General features: G+C 42.0%; 1 protein-coding gene across 2 annotated transcripts in view; it reads left to right on the forward strand.

The window, feature by feature from the left end:
* Positions 1-27,349, forward strand: part of EVA1A (eva-1 homolog A, regulator of programmed cell death) — a 203,374-nt gene that overhangs the window by 40,542 nt on the left and 135,483 nt on the right. For both annotated transcript variants that reach the window (XM_041480873.1, XM_041480874.1), the window contains exons 2-3: positions 16,743-16,957; positions 27,142-27,265. In XM_041480873.1, coding sequence (XP_041336807.1) covers positions 16,743-16,957; positions 27,142-27,265 — 339 coding nt within the window. The remainder of the gene's footprint in view (positions 1-16,742; positions 16,958-27,141; positions 27,266-27,349) is intronic.

A 27,349-nucleotide genomic window follows, 5' to 3' on the forward strand; every position in this document is an offset into this window, starting at 1 on the left:
CACTTTGTGGCTGACAGGACATTATTTTTTTTCTTCAAAAAATGCCTTGCATGCTAATCTCTGTGCATTAGCTGATCACAACATAAATGCTTGTCCATTATTCCAGTGCCTTCCTGTGTGTCTTTCATCTCCATGCTCTCCAGCGTTCTCCTGTTTCACTTTTTCCCCCTCTTTGTCTTTAATTCTGCTTAATACAATCCACCTCCGTACCACAACTCCAGGCTACAGAAACAGGGACAGATACTGTAATCAGATTGATGGACTCAGTTAATAAACCTATTATTAACTGAGTTAACTATTATTTACCCGATTTTGAAGTGCTCTGCAAAGTACATTCCTCATGGGACTGTGACAATGATGTCCCTTTCCACTATTTCTTTATCTGCTAATAATAGAGGCCTGTTGGCTTTTCTGCTGTACTAACATGTTAACTAATATGCTTCAGCTTATTTCCAGAGAATTCAACTATTGCTGTTGTTATTATTATTATTATTATTGTTATTATTATTACTATTACTCTTTTACCTTCTGATATTTTGGGTAGCTTGAGAGCAAAACTCAGTGCAAAGTAGGCTTGGGGTTTCTCTGTGCTAACTTCTTCTGAGTCTACTATGCAGACTTCTATATCTGAGATCCTGGGCTCTCTATACAGGCACTACAGAGATGTATGCAGTCTAAACATCATGCAAGAGCAGCTGTACCAGCTTGAATCCAAGGACTGTCATAACCACTCTGGACAGCCTGTTCTAGTGTCTGAGCAGCCTCGCAGCTCAAGGACTTCTTAAATCAAGAGCTGTATGTAACTCTTTGGTTCTTGATGGATTTTTCTTCCATTCATGGATGTTGTAGTGGTTTTGGTTCTTGTGAATGTTTGAGACCTGCAGAAGTGCAGTGGTCACAAGTGCCACAGTTCAGTTTTGCAGGTGGTAAGAAAATCCCCCCTTGTGTTTCACCAACCTTTTTTATTTTAATTGAAAGAAACATCATTTTCAATCCCTTCCTCTCCCTTTCTCACTTCCACTTTCTGTGTGGTCTCTCTCACCTCCCACTTGCCTGTGTTCCAGGTAGAAGAGGGCTAGTTTCAATTTAACACCTTTCTCTTAAATGTGTCTGAATTCTCTGCATGATTTCTGAGTGGGGAGAGGGATGGGAGGTTGATCTAGTAATGCAGACACACTTCTGGGTATGAATATGGAACGGCTGCACAGTGACACCATGGTTCTTTCTGCATTGCCTTCTATTCCTTCCTAACAATTCCTCGATTTTTTCCCCTGATTGTTAATGAAAATTGGTTTTTACACTTTCACAGAACTTTTACTACTCCAAGACTCCTATCATGTGTTCCTTTGTTTTACTTACATTGTCTTTTATTTGGGATTTTTGACCAAACTTCAGTACCTGCAGTAAACTTGGCAGAACTTTCACTGTGTGACACTTCAGACCTGGGCTAGGTGTGTGCTTTAGCATGAGACATTACAGGAATGCCTGCCTGATTTTTCTCCTTTTTGCTGAGAGATTGCTTGTGGTGATCCAGGAAGGCATTTGTTGAGATTGGAGACAGAACTTCAGAAGGAGTAGTCAAGCAGGCTACAAGGGAATGCTGTTGTTTGTGAAATATCTGGACACTAAGTCATTATGTAAAACTCATAACAAATTTTTCAGATTTCATTATCTAAAACTCTGTTCCTGTAGCACTCTCCATGTTTGCATCAGAATAAATCTAATTAATAAATACAGATGTGAAGACTAAACAAATCCTGAAAGGTGATATTGTTACAGTGCTTACTCAGCAGTCAGAGTGCCAAGTGCCATTTCCATTGTCTGGAGCAGCAGTTTGCTTGAGTGATAACATTGTTTATAAAGGTCAGTGATGCTGCTTGTGCACGAGATGTACCTGGGAGGGCCTTTTCTTGCTTCCCTTCTGTTGCAGGACAATTCAAGTATGACTAATAGGCATCTCTGTGTGAGCAGAGCTGAGATGATGCTGTAATGCACCTGGGGCCATAACAAACAGAATTTCTACTCTGAATAAAGTTGTTTTTTCCCAAGCTGTTTTAAAGGAGACTGGGGCTTGTCAATGCATCCTGAGAAGTGATTATATCACAGAATGACTGAGGCTGGAAAATCACAGAATCATAAAATCATTTAGTTAAAAAGGACCTCTGGATCATCTTGTCCAGCCTGTCTTCTTAGAGCAGGGTCACCTACAGCAGGTTGTTCAGGGCTCTCTCTAGTCGGATTTTGAATATCTGGAACCTTGGAGACTTCACAATGTCTCTGGAGAGAGACAACCCACTCCAGAGTTTGATCTACACATACAGGTTTAAATGGAAGATCCTGTATTTGATTTTGTTCCCATAGCTTCATGTTCATTCACTGAACACCAATGAGCAGAGTGTGGCTCTGTGCTCTTTATTCCCTGTCCCATCAGTTATTTATACACATTGACAAGATCCTCCTGAACCTTTTCTTGTCCAGTCTAAGCAGTCCCAGCTTTCTCAGACTCTCGTTATGTAACAGATGCCCCATTCCTTGAGCTTTGTGGCCCTTTGATGGACTCATACCAGTGTTTCAGTTTCTTTTTGCACAGGGGAATTCAGAACTGAACACAACACTCCAGCTGGGTCTTACCAGTGCTGAGGGGCAGCTTTCCTCTCCTGACCTGCTGCTGATGCTCCTCCCAAAGGCTGGCTTTGCTGTGAGGGCCCATTAATGGCTCATGGTCACCTTGGCATCTCCCAGGACACCCTTGTTCTTTTCTACCAAGCTGCTTTTCAGCCTGTTCCCCAACATGGTGCACAGGGATACTCCTCCCTGTGAGCAGTCTTGGTATTTTCCTTTAGTTAAAATTAATGAGGTTCCTGTTTGCTCATTTCTGCAGACTATCAGGATTCTCTCTGAATGATGGAACAACCATCTGGTCTCTCAACTGCTCCTTCCTATTCTGTGTCATCTGCAAGCATGCAGATGCCATGCACAGGTTCAGAGGTGTTCCTTAGTGTTAGAAAACGTAACATTTGCCTCAACAGCAGAAAACCTGGGTGCAGGTCCTTGTCCTGATCTAAACCAGGATAATGTAGGAGGGAATGTTCTTCAATCTAAAGTGTCTGAAGATAAAAAAACAAAACCCAAACAAAGAAAAACCAAAAAACAAATGACCTTTTCTGGGGAGGGATGATGTGTCTGAATCCAGCATGGGGTTGGGATACAGCTGGCACATGCACTCAGATGCAGTAACTCGGAAATGCTCCCAGGTCTTGCAGTTTAATCACAGCCTTTAGCTGTAACACTGTCCATATATGAGCACAATCCTCACTGACTTTTCCAGCAGCTGCCCCTAAAGCTGTTTGGGCCTGTGGTGTGTTTTGCTCTGGAATACAATAGGTACAAGGAAAACGTGCACTGTGGATGTAGCTGCTGTTACAGCTGTGAGGCAAAGAGCCCTTCAAAGTGCTACTCTGCCAGAGAAATCCCTTCCTCTAACCTATAAGTCAAAACAACTGCTCTGTGTCAAAGCAGCACAAATAGCTTTTAGCCAAAAAGCTTTTCTAGCTGCTGTTTGGCTGGGGCCTGTGTGCCCTGCCAGAGCGCTGTCCCCATCCAAGGGGTGACTGCAGCACTCGGCTTCATAAATTCCACTGTCGGCTTTCCATTGTCCCTTTGTTCTTCGTTGCCAAGGTAGCCAAATATTATTTCTGTCCTTGAAAGAAGTTGCAAATATGGGGAATGGCTTCAGTAAAAGGTGGGGAGAAATACCTTTTGTGTTCTCTCTTATTGCCTTTATAGAGCTGATTTGGGTGATGTGGTAGAATGGGGCTGTTCTGTCTTTTCTCTGTTAGTCAGATGTCTTTATAATTGTTATTAACTTATATTCCAGACTAAGGAGTTCCCTCTCTTTGTGTATCCTTTCATCCCCTTTGTCACATCCTGAAGTGCTACTGAGTGGTCCTGAATAAAAATCAGTCTGCATTTATATCTTTTTATCCCCAGGCTTTCTGTGACCCCTGCTACTTCACATTCACAGACCCTTATTTTTTTTTCCTGGTCTCCCCATGAATACAGATGTAGGATCATCCTCAGATGACATTTGGAAAACTGAGGTGCAGGTGAAACTGATACCAGATGAAGTGTACTGGGAACTCCATCTGGCCCTGTGGCTTCCAGACAGAGATGACCATTTTTGATCACAGAATCAGAGAATGGTTTGGGTTGAAAGGAAACTTAAAGACCCTCTCATTCTAACCCCCTGCCATAAGCACAGAATCCTTCCACTAGACCAGGTTGCTCAAAGCTTTTCACTTGAGCACCAGGAAGGTAAAGCTTGTTTAGGAGATAGAAAGGAAACTCCTGCATTAATACTTGATCTTCAGCCCAAGGTACAGAGACAGTCCTGCCCTTACTCCCAAGTGCTAATTTCCTGTCTTTTCCAGGAGGAACATGTGTAACTTGAGGTTAGGTGACTTCAGGCTGCCTGGGCAGTGTTACAGCTTGGACTGGTGATGCTCAAGATGCCTGTCTATTGATAGCATTTTTATATCAAACAATAAAAGAGCAATTTACCTGTGTCATCATCGTTCCTGCTATCCTGAAAACATTTATCATGGCTTAAAGTTGTCCAGTTGTTGGTGAATAATAAATTCCCTCTTGGCTAAAGTCAGTGGCTTAAACAGCAGATGCTGATCTGGCAGTTTTGCCAGGTTGTGGCAGATGCAGCACACTGCGTGTTCTGTTAAGGCAGTACTTGAGGTTTGTAGCCAGGTCATCAGAGATAGAGCACATCAGAAATCAGGAGAGATTTATGCAAACCTACTTTTTGATCTTATTTTATTTATTTATTGATTTTTTTTTACCCCCCTCTTTTTACATTTTACAGCCTCTCTGAGCTCCCATTTTTTCCTGGATTTTTTTTTTTTTTTTTTTTTTTTTTTTTTTTTTTTTTACAACACTCCTGAAATCCCCTTTTTTTCCCGGGTTTTTTTTTTTTTTTTTTTTTTTTTTTTTTTTTTTACATTTTTGCCAGCAGGTATGGTTTGGAAATAATAGATCACATGACAACATAAAGACAGCTCACTTACAAATGGATAGTCTTGCTCAAAATCTTTATCTTTTGTCCTTTTTACTATTTTAAGGCTGCTTTCTGTTCCTCCAGTTTCAAGTGACCCAATCTCCACAATCCTTCCAGCTGATTCTTGCTGTCAGGATAAACTCCTTCTAACTGACAAATGAGAAAGAGATTTTTCTTCTTATATGTCTACTCTAACCTGTGTCTTCTTTTATTTTCCCTTTTTCATTTCCTTCTTTTTCCCTTACTCTGCTTTATCCTTTCATTGTTTAGCCTTTTCTATCTTGTCTCAGTCTCTACTCATTTTCTTTCCTCTCTTGGGGTTCATAAAGCTGCCAAGGCCTGGCCAAAGCAAAGAGAAATATGCATTTCACAGGCAAAGGTCATGCAGAGGGCAGCATCATAGCTCTTACTGCAGGTCCTGGGGAAAAGGATGCAAGCTCGGAGCTGTTGCTTTCATTAAATTTGACAAATCTACCCTCAATAAGAATAAATAAATAAAATATGGAATGTAAAGCAGAAGGAAAAGGGAGATGTGAAAATCCCAGTGCTAGAAACAAGCTTTTGCCTAACTTTTGGATTGTCTTGGGAGGTGAGTTCTGGGAGAACTAAGCACAAGGTCTCTATTCTGGAGGGAAATCACAAATGTGGGTTCTCTGCAGTGTCTCAGCAGAGCTCATGCAGTATGTCTGTGAGCAGTAGCTGCCCTTCCCAACACAGGCTGAGATTTGTCATTATCTATTGGGATTTGCTGTTATTTGTCTCTGCCCCAATACGGGAAAAGTGGTTCTGGGTACACCATACTTCGAAGGACGAGTCTGGACTCTTGACTTTTTGGTCTTCGGTCTTGTTTATTAATTCTTATCTACAATATTTTCTGTCTGCCCAGCCGAGGTCTGTTCAGCAAGACAGCCAAGTGCACTCTCTCCCACCGACAGGGCGGCTGTGTCTTTTATAGTAAAAATTACGTCTATCATATTTACCTTTAATTCCCAATACTTTTCACCCTTATTGACAAGTGTATCTTCACCATGAACCAATCCAAATGTGCCAACATCATCACACAAAATAGAAGACATGAAGAAGAAAGAAGAACTCAGGATCACGCCTTGAATCCTCCATCTTGTCTTCATGACCCCCCTGTACCTAATTCCTAAAATATATATTTCACCCTGTAAATACACCATTCAAACCCTAAGGTTTCTCATTTCCTCACACATAGATGACTCATCTCTAGATGGATCAAAGTCAAGCCACCAGAAACTTTTGGCAACATTCCAATGCCTCCGAGCCCCCCAAGAGTTCTCTCGGTGACTGTGGACAGCCAGAGTGATGTGTTGAGTTCCCACAATTATCCCCCAAAATGTTCTGCTTTTTCACTGGAAAATTTCCCAGGTGGGAAAGCAATCCAATGATTTGACCTCCTTTAGTGTGGAGATTGCCAATCTTACCTATCATTGCACAGCACCAAATGAGAGAGGCCCTGAATTTTAGTTTGCAAGGCAAAAAAGATTCTAATAAAAATGACCATTGTAGTGCTGAACTGCTTTTTAAAAACAGTGGGGAAGACTACAATCTGATTGGAAAGTTTTTCTGTAGGAAAACTTTTCCCTGCCAAGTTGGTATTTGCTCATGTAAGTTGCACTGTATTATTTCATGCAAGGTAACAGGATTTCAGATTTGCCCTCTGGGATCACAAGAATTGTTCAACATTTTCACCTGCCAGTTGAAATCTACATTTTTCAGGGATGTGTGGTCACTCAGAGAGCCCCAGAGCTGTCTCCTAGCACTGTGTGCAAAGCACTCACATCTGCTTGTGATGGCTTTAGCAGCAGCTCCAGTGGGGTTATGCACTTTTGCCTACCCTCCTGCCATTTGCCCCAGTCTAAATAAATCTGCCATTGCCCTGTACTTATATTCTTGTCAGAATAATCTCTTCTGAATGGGCAGAAACCCGTTTATTCAGTGTTGGTGCTTCTTAACCCTTTTCAGATTGTCATGGCTGAATTCTTGTTTTGTTTAAAGGATTGGTCAGTGTGCATGAAGTCTTGTCTGTCACTTGTGGTCAAATAACCACTTTCTTTGTCCCAGTGTGATATGCTATGCAAAAGCTTTCTTTTAATTTATGTGGTAGCAGGATACTTCCCTGTCACTCCCAGTAAAGCAGTGAGCAAAGGCCAGGCTGATTTTAGGCACATCTTCTGCTGTAGCTCTGCTGAGCTCACAGTTATAGAATGGCTGATTTATAGTTCCCTTGCTGCATGTTCTGGTACAAAAAAAACAAACTCTGCTCTGTGTTTGCAAGGGTGAAAGCCTGGGTTTTGGTCAAACTGCACCATTCCCAAAATGGCCGAGTTGCTGCTCTGTCTCTCGCTGTCACGCTGTGTGGGGACACGAAGGAGCTGTTACAGACCTTGCAGATAAACACAACCTGCTTTCATGACAAATGCCAAATATTTCATATTTCCAGAGAAGATTTGGGATCAAATTTTCTTTGGTATGTGGTGAACTGGTAAATTCCATGCTTCCTAAATACTAGAGATAAAAAAGGGTGCATTCATTGGGCATAAGGGTGCATCAGGGGGCTGCTGGCAGGCTCTGTGCTTGCCAGTATTGACTTCTGATACAGCTGAGGGCCCAAGAAGGGATTTGATGGAGACAGAACTGCCAAATGACACAAATTTGATTTCAGGAATTTTAGTGTCTGCACCAGAAGGTACAGTTATGAGTTTATTGCCCTAAGACATAGTGATTCTTCAAGGACAGGCTGAATGTGGGACAGATCCTGTTTGAAATCTTAAACCTGGCTGCAGGAAAACACCAAGCTTTGGGATTGTTTTTTTCTTAGCTGGGCTCTTTCCAATTGAATTTTAATTTTGTAATGATGTTGATTTTCAAGGCTGAATTTTTTATAAGAATTTATCACCTGAAGGGGTGGGCTCAAAAGGACTTTATTGTGAAAATGTAAGTCCAAATGAACACCAGTGAGACTTTTATACATGAGGAAAGGTGCATTGGTAGTTATGCATGTATCATGAAGTGTTATATGGGTATAATTATGGCAGACTAATTATATCACTGTAGTTTTGCTGTTAAAAATCTCTGTATATAAACCACCTAGATAAAACTGTCCTTTGAATAAAATAAATCTGTTATAACTTAATTTAGAAGAGCTGCATGTCTGTGGTGGTGTTAAGTTCTTTATTGCTACTTAGGATGCAATGGCAAGGCCAGAGTGAGCAGTGCTGTGATTTATGTGTGGGATGACTGTGTTTTGGAAAGGACTTGGTTGAGAGCCAAGGAGAAAGAGCCAGCTGGAGCTGCTCAGGAAGCATCACCCGTGTAGTTCCCTCAGCTGTAAAGCGATGACCTTAAGCCTTACTGCAGCTGTATCTCTGGAATGAAATAGTGCCCAGCTTGTCACAGTGCATGGAATTGACATTTGGGGGCTGTTGGAAGTATAGCCTAAATCTCTCTCAAAATCACAGCTCTCATTCTCTGAGTACTGAACAAACCCCATAAGGCTTCCCAAGATGACCTGGTTATGCTATAAGATGTATTTTATAAATTTGATTGCACTATGTGCAATATACTTTATGTATTTGACACATAATACATACCACCACAAGTTATCCTTTTTTCAATTAAAGCAAGACATTAATATTTATAATGCTGTAACTCTACCATATTACTTATATAATATATTAATATTTATGAAGTTATGACACTATTCTAAGAAAGTGTTCTAAGAAATTTAGTGCTGCAGAAAATGAACTCCTCAGTTGTAGTAGGGTTCGGTTTCTTCTGCAACTTAAATTAGGTAAAATATTCTGCAAAGTTGCTTGTTTTTTTCACACACGTGTGTGTGCATGTGTCTACATATAAATACATATTTTTATATGTACATGTGGAATTTTTAGTGTGAAGGGTTAAGAGTTGCCAAATCTGGCAGCCTGATAGAGGCAGAGCAACAAGAGCCCTGTGTCCCCAGGTGCAGGCAGCTGTGGTGCTGAGCAGCTACTCCTGACGGAGCGTGGCTGGGTCAGGCCACTGGATTCAGGCAGGAACACTCGGCTTCCACACAAACACAAACAGCATCAGTGGCCTCATCCTGATCCCCCCTCCAGCTGAGCAGGATGAAAGCCTGTTAGTAGGAAATGTGCACATACATTCAATGTGGATCCTCTGAAAACTGGCCCCAGAGAGTCCATGTGGCACTCAGGTCTGTGATCCTGTCACCTCACACAGATGAGATCATGCAGAGGGGCTTCTTGATTCACTCCTGGTCTTCCTGTAGCTGTCCTGGACCTCCTGTAGACAACTGCAAGCCTCTCTGGTCTTGGCACTATTTGTCTTGTGGCTGCTTTCATATGTGCCTCCCAAAGCTTTTATTCTGCTTGCCAGCCAGCCCAGCTTGACTACCAGTAGTGGCCCCAGGTGTACCTAGACACTGAGCACGCCATCTCTTGCTCCAGTGGCTGGCAGGACACGTCCATGGACACTCTGACCTGTGCTCCAGCTATTGTTGCTGTCAGCTCCATACATCACATGCACCCAAATCACTGGAAGAGGCTTTGATCTGAAACAAGGGAGCAGGAATAAGTAGCTGGAGAGAAGCTTGCAAGCTGTGAAGTCGTTGTGCACTGCCTTCCAACCAAATTCTCTTTGTATTGCCAAATTTATTGCAAAATCGTGGCTGCCTGCAACCATACAGCTGGGCAAAGAGATTTTTGAGAAATTCCTGAGATCCAAATAAGGGGATGGTCAGCACCTTGAATCACTGGTCATGCTACTGGTGCACAATTCTAGGAGAAACACTGACAGATTGGAGGGAGTCCAGTGGATGGCCAGGAGGATAGTTTGAACCTGAAGCACAAGGCATAGCAGGGATGGTGGAGAAGAGAAAGCTAAGCAGTATCCAGGAGGATAGTTTGAACCTGAAGCACAAGGCATAGCAGGGATGGTGGAGAAGAGAAAGCTAAGCAGTATCCAGATGCTTCCTTCTGCTTCCTGAAAATGACTATACATAAACCAAAGCTGGGCTCCTCTCAGAGGTGCAAACTAACAATGCAGAAGGCAAGAAACATGAGTTGTGACAGGGGAAACTATGAGCACTTATTTGAAAAAAAAAAAAAAATTGAAAAAATTTGAATGACAAGGGAGGTGAAGCCCTGGCAGAAGTGCCTCAGAGGCTGGGGAATCCCTGTTGTTGGCAGCCCTTGCTCAGGGCTGAACAAGGTCCTGAGCAGCTTGATTTCACTTTGATATTGACCCTACTCCAAGCAGTAGTTTGGGCTGGGTGACCTGCAGGAGGCCCTTCCAGGGTAAATATTCAAACATTAAAAAAAAATATTTTAAACTCTGTCCATTTGGTTTTTTTTCAAAATGCAGAATTTCAGAAGAAATAAATCTCCATAGCTGTAAAGGTTTTTAAAACTTGTTTCAGAAAAAATGTAAACTCTCAAGAAAATATGGACTTATGGGACCGTCAAAGAAAATCATCTAAGATGATAATTCAAATAGCAAAAAAGATTTTTTGTATTGAATTTTTAGACTGATTGTTTTAAGTTCTAGACCAAAATTACTTGCAGTTGGAGTTGCTTTTTTAATTCTCCAGAATAATTCCAATTGTCTGTGGAAAATCTGTAGTCTTTTATTAAATTTTGTGGAAGTGTAGAGTTAGGGAATTCAAGGGAATAATTAGCAATAATCCTCAATAGTATCTGTGTAATATTCAAGACTGCAGAATTGAAAATTACAGTGTTTTTATTCCTGCCACCCCTAGCCTTCACCAATCCAACTTGCAGTACTTTCTCATCCCTACACAAACCTGGGAGACCTATGAAATACTGATCGGCATTTACAAAACCTTACCTTGTTTAGCCTTGAAATGCTGGAACTCAGCTGGAATTCTAAGTTCACTCTTTCAAAACCATTTTTCTGTGTTAACACTGGATGCTGTTTGGAGCTGTAGCTGCGGTACAGAAGATCAGATAGTGGGCAAGGAACTGTTGACTTATAATAAAAATATTTTCCTTAATATGCTTACAAGATGTTCAGGTTTGTTCAAAGCTGTATGGTATCTGAAAGGTGAAAGGCTTGGGGAGTAGCTGAACTGAAAGCAAATCTCTCTGTAGAAGGATTGTAATAGCACATTTCAATCTCAAGCATTAGTAACAAAGCAAAACAAACCCTACTTGTCTGTACTGGACTGCTCTGTGATTTGAGAGAGCTGCTTTTACTGTCACAACCAGAGGATTATCAGTAATGCCTGGTATGAAATGCATTCATTGAGTTCCCTGCTCTGGCTTCAAGCCTGGCCTGGGGTCACATTTCAGCCCTGTTGGCCCATCCTCGTGGCTGTCACTCGACTCCCCTGGCTCAGCTCTGTTTCTGTGAGATGTCACGAAGATCAGTGCTCTGCCCATAAAGAAAAAGCTGAAATTCTCCAGTCCACAGCCTGCCTGAAAACCAGTGTGGTTTACGGGTTGTCTGAACTCCAGAACAGTATCTAATTAAGGTATCTCCTGGAAAAAAGTTCTGTTTCACATTCAGTGTCTCTATAACATCTGCAAGGAAGCTGAGGAAATGAGAAGAAAATGGCAACAGATACTGAAAAAACAATATGGATTTGGAAAATAAGAGGATTATAAATAAAAGAATCTGTGTCAACCAGCAACAAGGGAATACTTAATTCACTAGCAGTTAATTGCAGTGACTCCATGTGTTTCAGTGACTGGTAAATCACTTATTTCTAAGTATAAAGTCCTTTTTTCATGAGGTTGATTTGTCTCTGTGATATGTATGTACTCCTGTATTTGTAACCACAAGAGCTCAAAATGGGATATTTTAAGAAGACATTACAATAGCTTGGATATAGCTCGATGCAGATGTTTATGAAGCTCTGGCTTTAATTATATGTAGTAGTTCATTAACCATTAGAATCCTTTGAATTTTCTTGTAATTTATTAGAAGTTTTGGATCACATCCAAACTGTAAAAAGAGTTAGTTCTATTGTGATTGTCTCTATTCTTCCAGCACATTCCTACAGAGATGTTCCCTGGTGAAAGATGAAATCTCTGTTCTGAGGATTGACAAACTGGTCTGTTGCCATGTGCCTTGTCAAGCAAAACTAGAACTGGTTTTAGTGGAAGCAGGAGAAGAGAACTTGCTTGTTTTAGACAGCCATGGTTAAATGAGGTATATGAATGAATGTTTGTGTGCTCTGCTGTTATCACAGAACAGTTACAGACTCATAGAGTCATGGAATCATAGAACAGTTTGGGTTGGAAAAGGACCTTAAAGACCATCTCATTCCAATCCCCTGCCATAGGCAGGGACACCTTCCATTATCCCAGGTTGCTCCAAGCTCTGTCCAGCCTGGCCTTGAACGCTTCCAGGGATGGAGCAGCCACAGCTTCTCTGGGCAATCTGTGCCAGGGCCTCACCACCCTCACAGTAAAGAATTTCTTTCTAAGAGGAGAATTTTCTAGTTTAAAGCCATTCTATCTTGTCCTATCATTTCATGCCCCCGTGAAATGCCCCTCTCTGGACTAGTTGTAAAGCCCCTTCATGTACTGGAGGCATATTTTCCTGCTTCTGGGTGGGGTGGAAGCTCTTATGCCATCTGTGCTTTTGTGAACTGCTCCATCAGCTGCTTTGGTTACAAAAAGGAAGGGCTGTAGCTCCATGAGAGTAATAAAGGAGGATGTTTAGATTTACAGTTCCTGTAAAATGGTGATATTCTGTATGAAGCTGCTATGTTCCTCTTTCTTCCATATGTGTTAGGATTTAGAACTGACTGTTGGATGGGAACTGATCAACAGTTTCCTGGAGAGGCAATGGTTCAAATGATTCTTGGGAGCTGACATTGCTGGGGGGGATAAAGTTACAGTCAGCATTAAGCATTGTGTTTGGTGAGTAGTGTAAAATAATTGCTGGTGACTGATAGCAGGCAAACCCCACACTTTGGAAAAATAAATTGCAAGTAGTGTTTGAAGGGAAGATTTCCTTCTTTTTTGAGGAAAATTGATCTATCATTTTCATGATGCATTCCTTTTGGTTGTTTATTCTGTCTCCAGAGTGTAAATACTTGCTTTGGTGGTGACACTGGTTTTTTGAATTGAGGAGACGTTTAATACTGGAGCTCTATACCTTGATTTAATTTGGGAGTATTAAAGTCCACCATCAAAGATTCTGCATCCCTAACACAATCCTTAAGAAAAGAGAAATGTTAACCCCAAAACATTTTGAGATTATTTTTGTTATCCCAGGTTTTCAAAACATGAAGCATTTTGAAAAGGTTTAATGGGTAGATTTCTTTGTTGCTTTTAACATGTTTTCAAATGAAGTACATATTTTTAAAGAAAAGCTCAAATTACCACTTGCTCTAACACTGTCTTACCCTGGTACAGAAGTGCCATTAAAGTCCTCAATCACCTGCCATTGGCTTCATGTTTAAATATTTCATTCAGCAAAGAGAGTCCCAGAAGTTCCCTCCCTGGTACCACATGTAAGGGTATAAAAGATTACTTGGAGACTTGTTACTGAAAATTCAACAAGGGTCCTGAAAATAACTCAGATTTTAGGTTACTGAACAATGAATCAATGGGTAATGAAATGCCAAAAGAACTACCAATTAAACTACTAAATGACAACTACTGTCAAAAGAATTACCAATGAAATAGTACAAATCTGACACACTTAAAGAGGAAAAAATAAAGCAGCAATAATTCTCTCCAGCCACTTCCTTTTGCACTTTGAAGAACATCATCTCCTCCGTGACCATGCCCGTGCCTAACCCAGTATCTTCTCTCTGACAGTGGTGAGTGCCAGATGTTTCAGACATTGTGCTTCGTTTATTACGAGTCAGTCACCATCAAAGCATTCAATCCCATCAATATCTTGAGCCTGAGCGAACTCAAGTTATTTTGAGATTGCTGATGGAAGATGAGAGGAAGGAGCTGTTTCAACAAGTCATCTGCACTAATTGCAGGGGCTGAAACCTTCCCTGATCCTGAACTGGCAATATGAAAGGCATGCTGAAGGAGGCTGTTCTGACAGAGTAGTTGAATATTCTGAGGAGACAGTAGAGTCCTGGATGCACTTTGGTTGTATTTCTCTGGCTCCTTAATAGGGTGGCCTTGGGGAAAAGTTCTAATGCACTGGAGTAACAGTGTGGAAATGCATTTCAATATTTTGTGTTGTATTCTGATTCTGTTTGTGGTTTGCTTGCTCTGATAGCCATCCTGTATAGTTGCCTTCCTTTTGAGGGAGAGAGCTGCACTAATTCCAGGACTAGGTGTGCAGCACCCCCAGGGCATGTATTCTACCACCTGGGAAAGCAGGTCCACCCCAGAAGTTAATTTTGTCCCAGAGTGCCTCCTTGAACAAGTGAAATAAAGGCACTAAATGAAATAATGTTTTTTCTGATCTGATGCAGCCCTGTCACTCATGCTGATAACTGGGGCTGTGTCTCAGCTTTTTTCTTATGAGCAAAAGCTGGCCTCGGGACTTGGAAATTAATATGCTGATTTGAGTAAATATTTATTTGGCATACACCTCGAGGCACTGCAGCAACAGAACTGTTAAGTAAGAACTACAGGCTAAAATTTAGAGAAATCAGAGAATCCAGCCCCCACAGTGGCAGCTGAATGATGAAACTAAATTACTGTGTGTTGGTTTTCTCTAAGAACAGTAATTGTAGTTGTTTTAGACACCTTGAAATTTGTTGAGACTGGTGGTCTTTCCCAGCACTCCTGAGCTAGGTTTTGGTGTTGACATGGAAGAGGAGCTACTCCCAGTAAAAGGTCTGGATATGGGTAATCTAGAAGTAAAAAATTAGGAAAGTGGGATTTAATTATTGTTTTAAAGTACCTAAAGGTATAGACCTTTAGGAACCAGTCTTTTCTCTGAAAGGTTTCACTGTGACAGTTGTTAAGCTTTGGTACAGGGTGCTCAGAGAGGTTGTGGAAGCTCCACCCTTGGGTTCAGAACTGGGGAAGCTGGATTAAATTGGGCTTGCTTGGACCAGAAGGCTGGACTAGATGACTTGCAAAGCTAACAACCTAAGTCATTCTGTGATCATGGGTCACCAAGAAAGTAGTCTTTTGTAAAAAAAAACAAGTTTTACCTTCAGTCTTAGGAATTTGTCCAGGGATTGTTTCTTTTAATTGCTTTATTTTTTTTCTCTATCTCTTAAGAGTATAGCAGCAGCCATCCCATCATGTCTTCTCTCTGTCTTCCTCCACAGAGGAAGAGGAATATAGGGACAGGCATTGTGGGGTGGCTGCTTGTAGGCTTGTGTTGGTGGCAGTAGTGGGACTTTCAAACCCATTGCAGAGAGGAGATCTGTGGGGTTGAATGGAACCATGGCTGACAGTGACGTGGGGCATGCTCTAGTATGTCTGTATCTAATCTGTTCCCTGTATGGATGTCTCTGTATCAGCAATGGGGAGGCTTCCCTGAGTGTGGCAAAGTCAGGATTGTTTGGGAGTTCCCATGGCAACCTGACTGTAATCAGCCCTTTGACTCAGTGTACTTTTAATGAGACTTTATCCTCCTGCTTTAATCTTGTCAACAACTTCATTATAGTGGATAATGTAATCCACTAAGAAACAAGGAGAGATTTGGTTCTGTGCAGTGTTTTCCTTCTAAAAATATTATGACTGTTCAAAATGAGAGAGAAAGCAAAGCTCTGAGGAAGTGTCAAAGGCCTAGAACAGAAGGTGCAGCCAGAAGAATTAAAATGGTATAATGTGAAAGGAGATCAAAGATGTGACTGGTGTGCCAGGATGGAATAGTACCTCATACAACCAGCTGTACCCCACCTTCCCCTTAGTGACTCTGCATTTGAGCCTTTTTGCCCATGACCATTAGTTTATAAGAAAAGTGAGGTTGGAAGGGACTTCTGTTCTCTGGTCTAAACTACTGCTCTAGAATGTCAGACCAGGTGGCTCAGGGCTTTATCTAGTAATGTCTTGGAAACTTCCAATAATGTAGGCTTCACAGCTTTTCTGGGCAAGCTGCTCCATGGCTTGACTGCTCTTTGAAGGAGTTGCTCCATATATCTGGTCTAAAACTCTCCTGTTTCTTATTGTGCCTGTTATTTCTCATTCTCCTACTGTGAAGAACCTGGCTTCATCTCTTTGATAACCTCAGAGTAGATACTGGCAGGCTGCTGTTATTTTCCCCCAAAGACATCTCTTGTCCAGGCTGAAGAAGCCACTTCTTACAGGGAAAGTGCTCCAGCTTCCATCCTTTTTGGTGGCTTTCTGTACTCACTCCAGTTTATTGAAATTTGTCTTGTATTGGGGGGGGGAGGGGGGGGGCAAAAATTGCATGTGGCATCTAGATTGAGTCTAAATGATGAGTCTGGCTCAGCTGCATTTCATGTAAACTTGACAGATACGCTGATGTAAGTAAGTTGTATGATTCGACTAAGAGTTTAGAACATCCAAATGTTGCTTCCACTAAGGATATGAAACGTGGCTGAAGGTCAAATTACCAAGTGTCCCTAATCTCCCTGTCATCGTGTCTCTCCTTTGCACCTTTGTGAGATGAGTAATAAAATCTGAATCCCTCACTGCTTGTTATTTTGTGTTTGTTGGCTGCACTGATGTAAGCCACCTAAATATTAACTATTTTTCCCTAATGATGGTTTTTGTTGTGGTTTTTGCAGGTTACATATCACAGGTACTAAAGAATTACACTGACCATGCCTGTGATGGAGAATATGTGTCCCTGAGGTGTCCCCACAGAACCACCATCAGCATCCAGTCTTCTTTTTACGGCCGAATTGTACCAAGTCATCAGCTGTGTCCTTCTCGCTATCCCCACTCCTATGCAACTTTAATTAAAGAAGATGTTGCCTGTTCAGTTGGCACTTCTCTTCAGGTATTGTTAAAATGCATTTCTTATTTTTGAACTTCACCTTTTCTTGGCCAGGCAGCAACTCTCAGTGTTGGTGCAGCACAGACCTGCCTTAAGGAGGGCTACCCAGCACGGGAGCTCTGACATCTCACACAACTTAGTGGATAATTCATCCTTGTAGTTTAGACAGGTCTGAATTAGACTTTGATAGTGAATTTCTTAATTTTCCTGCAACTCTAGTCAGTAACAGTTCAGGAATGTGATTGAAGGAGAATTACACTTCAGGACTGCATTATGTTTGACTGGGTTTGAAGAGCATTATTTTTATAGTTTTCGTTCCCAATTACTAGCTTTTTCAACACATTCAGAAATTGCTGTAGCATTCTTTTTCCTTTAGATCCTGTTTCAAGAGGCTTTTACTTTGGTAACTTGAAACCCAAAAAGAATCCTTGGCTTTACTTCTTGTGACTCACTTGGCTCTTAGGCCACTGTAAGTGGTCATACATCACTTAAACTCGTAACATCCCCCAGTAGTTAATCAGCTCTGACCATCTGTGCAGGGAAAGTTGTCTCAGTGTATTGTCCCAAGAGCACATGTGACGTCAGCAAATCAAAGGATTATTTGGAAGGTGCCAGTGTTACTCAACTGTCAGTAGGAACAGCTAAAATTAGAAACATGAGTTGGCTGATGTTGTTGAGATGAATAGGGTCTGCTCCTGGGTATTGAAGCAAGCACAAGTTTTTCCAAGTGCCGGATTTGGGACTGTGAAAACTTTTGGGCAAAGCTCTCAGTCATCCAGTGTGTTTATGGCTTAGAATCAATAATAACTCATAATAAAAATTTATAGCAGACTAGATTAATGAACCTACAGGGTCAGTGAGTAATTTCTTTTATAATTTGGCTAAAGGCCAGAGTTTATCACTCCTCGCTCTTGCATCCAGGGTTTTTAAGAGACATTTACAGCATTTTTAAAAAAGTTGATGTGAGTGCCTTGGCTTCCAAATGCCAGTGGTAAGTTCGCAAGAATTTGCACAAGGTTGGTGTTTGGCTGTAGTGTAACCCTTAAGCTGACAGATTTGAAGTTGCCCTCATGACACTTCCACTGCACAGCAAAGGACTGAGCTGTAGTATGGGAGGACATGGTTCTTATCAGTGGAAGGTTTTCCCAGATGTGATAACAAAAGTTCATAATGAAACAGACAAGAGGCAGTTGTGTTTAGAGTGGGAGAACACAGAGAGAAAGCTTTGGCAGAGGCTAGCCTTCTCTTCTTTTATTGATTTACTAAAAAATTTACTTGCAACATTTAATTTACCAAGGTGATTGATAGCTATGAGCATTGCCTCAACCCTTGTGGGTGAGTGGCCCACTTAAGACATCTGGAAGAACTTGAGAAGAGGGAAGACATTACCCTAGGGTTTCCATTTCATGGTTTTATGTGTAGGAGGGATTGAAAAGAAATCCTTACCTGCCTCTCTTAGCTTTTTATGTCCTCAGACCTGTTCCCCATTAGCTTTGCCTTCAATACTTAGGTGGCTTGTAATTCCCAATCACTGTTCATCAGAGCGAGAATTGTGTTCCCTGTAGGTAGTCCTGCAGCAGATCCCTTGTGCAGTGCATTTCTTACATGACTGAGACCAAAACACTATTATTAACCCATTTTTAGGGATGCAGATGTGCTGGGAGAGCAGCTGACATTCTCTCTTCTGCCACAAATTTCTTGGGACACCTTTGGCAAGTTCCTGAGTCTTTTTGGAGGAGACTCACAGCCTCTTTGGTGCCCCCAGATGTGGCTTTGATCCCTTCATGCATTATGGTTGCCCAGTATGAGTGCAAATGCCAGAGGTGAATCTCATCTTCTCTCTCAGTTCTGGAGGGGGTGAGGCCTCTCTGAGGGGTAAGCCAGGAACTCCACTAGCTGAATGGCAAGCTGCCTGCAGCTCACTGGTAGGAAATGCATGTGTGTAGGAAAATTGGAAAGCTGTAGACAAGGAAATTGCATGTATTTTTGTGGTTTTGCAACTCAGATATATGGCTGCTACAGGCAGGACCAATTGTGTATATATTCTGGTTGTCAGTAATTGAAAAAGTCAGCCAAACCAAACCCTTCATAACTAAGTATATAAAATCACTGCGTCTAATCAAACCCATGACTGTATAAATTTGCTGCTCCTCTGGAGAGTGGTCTGGAGGGAATGTGAGGAGCATTTATTAACTCTGTGCCCTGCAAACACTAGCTGTGTGTGTAAACTCCCATTTACAATCTCTCTCCACTGTAAATGTCCAGTTCAGACATTGTGTCTATGTTAAAAAGGGAAAAGAAGGAGTTGATTACACTGAGAGAGCCACTACTAATTCAACTTTGTGATTGGCTGCTAGGATTCCTTGCCTCAGTCACTTGTTTTGTTTGCAGACCACCTGGGAGAGTGTGTATGAGACATTAGGGCAGTGACCCAGTGACCCCAGACTACACATTTCTGTTGTTCTAACACTGTAATGACAGATTCAGTGGGAGCTTTCCAAATGCACAAAGAATTTGGACATTCATAGAATCATCAAAGATTCATAGAATGGTCTGAGTTGGAAGGGACCTCAAAAATCACCTCGTTCCAACCCCCTGCCATGTGCAGGGACACCTTCCACTAGATCAGGTTGCCCAAAGCCCCATCCAATCTGGCCTTGAACCCTTCCAGGGATGGGACAGCCAGAGCTGGGCAGTCTGTTCCAGTGCCTCACCATGCTCTGAGTAAAGAATTTCTTCCTAGTATCTAAATTTACCCTTCTTCACCTCAAGACCTTTCTCCCTTGTTGTATGCCTGCACATCCTTCTTGTAAGCCTCTTGTAAGCCCCCTTTATGTACTGGAAGCTGAATTCTGGATCAGTATTTCTGATGCCACTTGTTTTCAGCAATGAAACACTTGAGGTCTGTATGGAAGAATGTATAATGGTTGGCTAAAATTATTGCTTATTACCAGAAAACTATATTACACTTTACAGCTGATTATCTGCAATTTTCTCATTTTGATAAATTGGCAGAAAATAAAACCACAGCTTATTTGTAAGGAAAACCCCGGAGAGCCACTTAATTTGTTGTGCTTCTGCCCCTGGTATTTATCAAAGACATTGAGGGCTAACTTCTCTCTTCATTTGCACAGGTACTAAAATCAGCAGATAGATGCTCTTCCAAGGGCAATATTTTGCTGTGTCACTTGTTTTCCCAGGAGGAGCTGTGCTTAGAAGGTTCTCTGGAGCTGAATCCCGACTTTCCTTAGAAAAAAGTAGCTAAGTTGGGGAGGGCCTGTGGGCATGGCCTGTGCCCTGGGTCTCTTTCAACACTCTCCAGGACAACCAGTCCTCAGTGACAAGGATCACTAGTGCTCATGATGTGGTATTTCCTTTTGTCCTTTGGGTGAGAGACAGGACAACTTTGCTGCCACCATCTCCTGCTGTCACATCAGCAGCCCTAAAAAAGGGAGCAGATCCCTTGCTGACCCCAGGATTCCCTGAACTTTTCCTCCCCCCCTTTTTTTAAAATTTTCATCCACCAGGAAGTTTTCTATGAAAAACAAAACAAAACAAAACAAAACAAAAAAACCCACCAAAAACAAACAAACAAACAAACAAACCAAAAAGAGAACAAAAAACAAAATAAAAAAAGGGAGCTGACCTCTTTGCTAGTAGTGGAAAAATGAGACAGACTTTCCAGAAATGGCTCTCAAAGCACAAGCCAGCTGTTGATCACAAAAAGAGAGGGCTGGTGTTGGTGTTTCCAAAGTGGATTTTGTTCTCCCCAGTTATTCTGGATTAAAGGTAAAATGCCAAGTAAAAGGAAACATTCCCAACCGCCCCAGTTTTCTTGGAAGGCCAAAGACAATGGCTCCTGACATGCCCAGTCACCAGATATTGCATGATCCCACTGACAGCCTTAAGTGGCCTCAACAGGAATAAAAAGGGCCCATTCCCATGACTTTTAACATCTAGAAGATGATGATGGTCAGGGAAAAAGAAGGAAGAAATTGGTAGAAAGGAAGAATAATGGTCATCAGTACCACTGGGATGAGAACCCATTATTATGTTGAATATTATAACTCCACAGTTTCAGGCATTTTGAACAAGGAAAGTTTCAGTCTCAAAAATGTCAGTGAACTAAAGAGCAGTGTGGGCAACTCTTTTTCAGACCATATTAATTACAATTCCTTTGCAGAGGATGGTAAGCAGTGAGCTCAGGATCCAGAAGAGTTTTCTGCACTGCCAAAGTTGCTGTTAAAAATCATAGAACCAGTGCTGTTTCATTCATGAATCTTGCCTAAGCTGAAATAGAACTCTCTGGCAAGCGGCTCCTCCAGCTAATTATTTGCAAGTAGAACTGTTGGATGCAGAGGTCACAGACAGTCTCTAAATTGCTGTGTCTGTGAAATCTTTGGCTTGACTGAAGTAGCTCATCAGAGCAGAGCGATTATGTCCTGCAGGAGAAGAGGCACTGGAGGCAGAGGTGGCCAGTGCAGCCTGTCTCCCTGATGAGGCAGGACTGCTCCCCAGGGTGTAAGCCTCCTAATGCTTTGTTTACTCTAAATTTAAACTTTCCAAGTCATGGGGCTTCCATCATTGCCACTAAGACCCTGCTTGACGGTATAATGGTTTGCTCCCAGGGATTTTTTTTTCCACTTTGTGTTTTAAGCTTTCGCTTTCTTTAATCCCATGACTTTTGGTTATGCATCCTTTTGTATTTCTTCAGCTTAGACCTCCTCTCCCTTTGAAGTTGACCCTGCATACAGATTAAGTTTCCTACTGTTAGGAAATGTAGGTAATGTTAATTAGGTGATATTTGTAATGCAGCTTTTATCAGGTCCTTCTGTTTGGTGAACATGTTGCTGCTCTTTGTGAATTGCTGTTTCTGGGCTCTTTCAAGGCCCTGCCAGAGGAGCACTGGTGAATCCTGCTGGTGTTTTAACATCCCAGCCCACTGCTGCCTGCTCTACTGTCCTGCTGGCATCTACTACCCCCATAACAGAGCTGGTGACAGGGAATGCATGTCCAGTTTTCAGTTCTTTATTCACAGTCTGGTATGTTTTTGTGAATCACCAAATATGTGGGCATAGTTCCCTCCTGCTGACTCTGCTGTGAGCACAGCAAAGTCACTGGGAGAGTGATAAGAGATAGCAGAGCACTAAAACCTGCTATAGATGAGGATTCAGGGCCTTTGCTTTCTTCTTCAAGTGATGCACAGTTTGAATGCAGTAATTTGGGAAAAGCTGAACTAGTTTCTAGTGGAGCAGGCTGGGAAGGTGGCTCGATGAAGCCATAGGCAGGTCACCTGCACCTCATCAGCATGGATTTCATTTCCTCATGTAGTCTGTGCTTCCCTGCTGCTGATTCTTGGAAAAGCTTCTTTCTCCATGGACTTCAGTAATTTGCATGAATGGAGATGAATGTTCAGTGTTCAGAAACAGGACCTGTAAATAAGTTTTCAACTTGAAAGCACTAAGTTTATAGCATGTTTTAAAGTATTACCAGTGTTGAAGGGCACATAAAAGAATATCAAAATTCAAATGAAATGTGACATGAAGCACAGTGCACTGTGCTGTAGGGAGAGTTCATGCTACCTTTGCTGTATTTACTTCTTCCTATTATAAAAACACTGAAGGTGCACCAACATAAGTGTTGGTATAACTTGACCATAATGGCCATGCCTGGACTGAATTTGACCTAAAAAATACTTAAAATTACTGGTGTCTTACATAAATTTCTTAATACAAAGCTATGTGCATCTTCCTTTGACTGCACATGCCTCTGTTACATCCATGCAGCTTGCTCTGTGAGTTACTCTCCCCAGCAACACACAATTTGGGCAATTATTTAGTAGGGCTCCTCTGGGTAATTTCATGCATGACTGACACGCCCTGCAGTCATCCTTATGGTCCTTTGAAGATGGAGGCTGTACAGGGAGCAGCCCTGTGGCAAAGCCCTCATTCCCTTTGAGTTTCACTGTTGGCTTCTATGGGTCCAAAGTTTCACCCTAAGTGTGTTCATTCTCTGAACTGCTCTGAGGGACCAAGAACTGAGATAAGTTTAATTGCCTTGGGTGTTAAGCTCAGTTGTGGTTTATTTTAAGTGTGCAGGGGAAGCACTTCTTGAAGAGTGATTTGAAGAGACAGGCTAAAAACGAGCACACCCTTGGGGATGGCTGGGGATGGCCTCCTTGCAGAGCTCACATCCAGCTCCTCATTTAAAAGGTTGTTATCTAATGAGCACAAGCAATTACTTAGCTAATGAGCACAACAAAATGAGCACGAGAATGCTGTTTCATCTGCAGTGGCTACTTGAAAGACATGATTTTGAGCTTGAGGCTGCCCTTGCTTTAAGACCCAGGTCACCGCCGGGAGATTAATCCAGGGCATAAATCACAGGGGTTAGATTAGTGTTTGTTTTACTTGAATTCACTTTTCTTTCTCTCTTATCTCTCTAAATCTTGCAGCTTCTTAGCTCAGTCATGAACCAGGGAATGGAATGGGCTTAAACAGCCGCAGCTTCCCTCCTGAGCACTGGCTGTCAGCCCTCAGGCCTGATTTACCACTGTAACGCAATTATAAAATGGTGCAGTGCAATTAATGTGTCTTCCCTCCCCTTTCATGCCAGACAGGAATTCCTGAATTCCTCCTCCACCTTCCTCATTTGGAGTGATTGTTATAATATAATCTAAACTGAGATGACTTTATTTGGCTTTAGTCAGGGATCCACCAGACTTGGAGACATAAGGAGCTGATTGTACTTCCCAGTTAGGGACAGTTCTGTGGGCCTGTTGCTATTCCTGTGCAAGTCCAGATTGTTTGTGGGCCTCTTTTTTGTGGTTGTGTTTTCCCACCTTTTCAGCTGCTAGTGACAACCAGAACAACAAGGAAAACACAGAATTGCCTGCATTTTTCCATCCATTGGGAAAAAACCATGTGAGCTTGGCATTCCCTCACTACCAAGTGAACTCCCAACTTTGCTGGTGTCAGTCTACCTGATCATCTGCAAATACTTCAGAAAAAACATCTGACATTTGCCAGAGCTCTGATACTGCCTAGATGTATGATTTTTGAGAGTAAGGCTGGAAAGCCAAGGTCTTGGCTTCTGGCAAACACCAGAACCTCTGGACCTGCAGGGAACTGTACTTTTGGGGGATCATCTGGTCACACATGTTCAGCACAGTGTTTAAGAAGATGCTGGTACATAGCACATACTGATGAAAGCAGTGGAAAGAAAATTTCTGTGCATGCAAGGATAGGTAAAAGTTAAATGTGCAAGTTTTTAAGTTAACATTAAGACTGGTGTAACAACATTTTTTATTTTTAATCAAGAAAATGCACCATCAAGTCTAGCTAATTTTCCTTGCATTTTTTCCCTATGTATTTCACTGAGGATTGAACATATATATATTTTTTTATTTTACTCTTTATGGATATGTTTCATTATGCATAATACATTACTCAAACAGTGTACAGGAAATCAGAAATCTTAATGATTTTTTTAGATTTTCAGGAAAAATGTTGCCCTTTGTGGGAGGTAAAATAGAGTTATGTGAGTGAAAAGGAAATACTGATTTCTTTCCCCCCATGAAACTTTTCAGAGTCATGGCTATTGTCAAATTAAATTGGAAGTGTAGCTAAACACTATAACAAATTAGTAAATGGCATATTGAGACCCAAGAACACTTCACTGTTTTCTGTGCTCTCATAACGGCAGGGATGACTTTTGCTCCTTAATTTAGTTACAAATTTCTCCCTAAGGCTTTGTTTTTTGCTGCCCCCTTCCACCCTTTGCATACCACAGGAAGTAAACTCAGGAGGTTTCACTTATGTGGAGTACAAGGAATAAGCAAGAGCTGCCAAAAGTTAGAGCAGAGCCAAGACAAAGTGGCACTACCTGAAGACTGCCCATGTCCATGGTTCTCTGAGGTCAGTGAATTGTTGTCTTTGTTCCTGATGCTGAGCCTGAGGACAGATGAACAAGTGCTGCTGAGGTATCTGAGCTGAGGTTTTCAAACTTGTTTTCTTGTTGACCTGACTCAGTCTGTGCTGAAACTCAGGGAGGTTTTCCAACTGGTTTTAATAGCACCATGACACAATGCTGAAGGCTCTTGAAATGCCCACCCTGTCTGCTGTGAACAGCTTTGTAGTTCAAAACCCAAGTCTGCTGCCTTTGAGGGGAGAAAGCTCCCCTAGAGGGAAAGGAAACATTTGGGGTCCTGCTTCTTTTCCCTTGCCCAATATTCTCTGTTCTATTTGTATATAAGCATGGCTGTCCAGTACCAGAAAATCCTTTCAGGTGCACAATGATTTGGACAGAATTTCTCTCCATATGTGTAGCCCTCCAGAATTGTTTCAGTTGCTCTTTGCTTTTTGAGATGAAAAGAATTATCTGTGCTGGATCCTTGCTTAAATTCCTTTGCAACTCACTGGATTTTGCATTAAATTAAATTTCACATGCTGAGTGAGCAGCCAACCCTTATGAGCCTAGAGGAAAGAATATGCTGTTTCTATGCATTTTAATGTGATGGTCAAGCTGGGGCTAATGCTCCCAGGCACCTCCTTCAGTGTTCACCTCTCAGCCTTTCCATCCTAAATCCTGTATTTTTAAACAAAATGCCTGCATTTTATTACCTTTGTAAGTGGAAAACAACAGCATATGTTCTCTGCCTGCTAGAAAAGGCCTGGATTGTTTTGGTTTGAACTTTAAAATAAAGGTCATACTTGAGGCAGGCATGAATTCTTGCATGTGTCAGCCCAAAAGGTGGAAGCTGTAGGAAGTTATGAGCAACTGCAAATGAGGCAGCTTCAAATTGCACTTGAAACTGGAACAGATGTTCAAAGCGTGACATTCAGAGTTATAATGCTAAAGATTCTATATATTACATTCAGGGACAACTCAAAAATAGGAAGTACTCACTGAAGCAGAGAGAAAATTGGTTTGGGTGGCACATGGTCGAGCAGGAACAGCCTTTATGTTAATGGCACAGGGAGAAGATTGTGGGAAAGCCCAAATATCGAGGTGGGTGTAAGAAAAGTGAACAGAGAGAAGACAAAAGAGACCAGGGGAGCCTAGGGGAATTTCTGAGGAAGGATTTTCCAGTGCCTCCTTGCAAGTGAAAATTAATTGTTTTGGGGCTGGAATTCACATCTCTGTATCACAGGGACTTAACGAGGCTGGTGGATTACCTTGCTCTGTGGTCTCAAAATGCTCTGACAGGTTCATGTGTGTCAGGCAAACATTATGGTAATTTTAGTGCTTTAGGGGCTCTACAGGAGTACATAAATACCACCCTAGCCATCCAGCTGAATTTAAAGCTTAATTACTGCCCCACTCAATAATATTCCCCCCCCCCCCCCCCCCCCCCCCCCCAACTGCTTTAGAGGATCACAGGGTTAAAAGAAATCATTAATCTTCCTTAATGAAGCTATTTTCTAGCAGGAGACAGAATGTCTTGCCCCTGTGGATTCTGAGATGGAGTTTTTGTGAGTGTTATGAATGGGGGAGTGGGGAGTGAGTGCTAGAGGAAAAGCAGAAAAGAGGGTAGGACCCAAAATGCCAGTAGTGAGAGAGCCCCCTGACTCACAGTTTAGCCCCCTTCCTGAGTTTAGCTAAAGGAATGTAATATTCATGGGGGAAGAGGAATGAAGCCTATTAAAAACTGACTAACTTGGCTGTATAACAGTGTTCCCACCACAACTACTAATTATTGGAATACCAGCAATTCATACCTATATATTTATACCAGCTTTTATATTAAGGAGACAAGAGCTGTCTTGAAATTGTGTATCTCCAGAGAAATCTAAAGCAGATTGGTGGTGGCAGAGTTCAAGTCTTTAATTTTAACTGTCAAGGTGGATCCATGTCCTCAAAGCTGCTTTTCCTGGGATTGTACTGTCTTATGAATAAATGGCATGCAAGTGTTTCAAAATCTCTATGACCATCCCAGTGCAAATCCCTCCTTTTGCACCCATGCAAGGGGATGAAAACCTGCTTTTAAAACAGTGCAAGGAGCACTGGGTCCATGGCTCCTGTGGTACCTGCTGTGTTGGGCACCATCACCTGCCTCCTGCCAGGGCTGGTTGTGGAGGCAAGGATGGCCTTCCCTTTCTGCAGTTTGTCTCTGTTTGATGTTCCCTTTAGAGGGGACACTGAAGTGCTTTTGTTTCTCTGTTTCTTGTGCGTATCCCCGGCTGCAGAAGATGCTGGATGAGTGCCAGGACAGGCGGAGCTGCCAGTTCCTCGTCAACAGCCGGCTGTTTGGGATGGATCCCTGCCCCGGGACCGGCAAGTACCTCCTCGTGTGGTACAAGTGCAGGCCAAGTAAGTATTTCTCTATCAAATCTGTTTGCTCTGTTGAGAACAAAGCATTTTCATACTTAATGCTCACAAGAGAGGCCTTCTAGG

This window comes from Pyrgilauda ruficollis, unplaced genomic scaffold, assembly GCF_017590135.1.
Source record: "Pyrgilauda ruficollis isolate IOZ18807 unplaced genomic scaffold, ASM1759013v1 scaffold54, whole genome shotgun sequence".
In the NCBI taxonomy this organism is placed as follows: domain Eukaryota; kingdom Metazoa; phylum Chordata; class Aves; order Passeriformes; family Passeridae; genus Pyrgilauda; species Pyrgilauda ruficollis.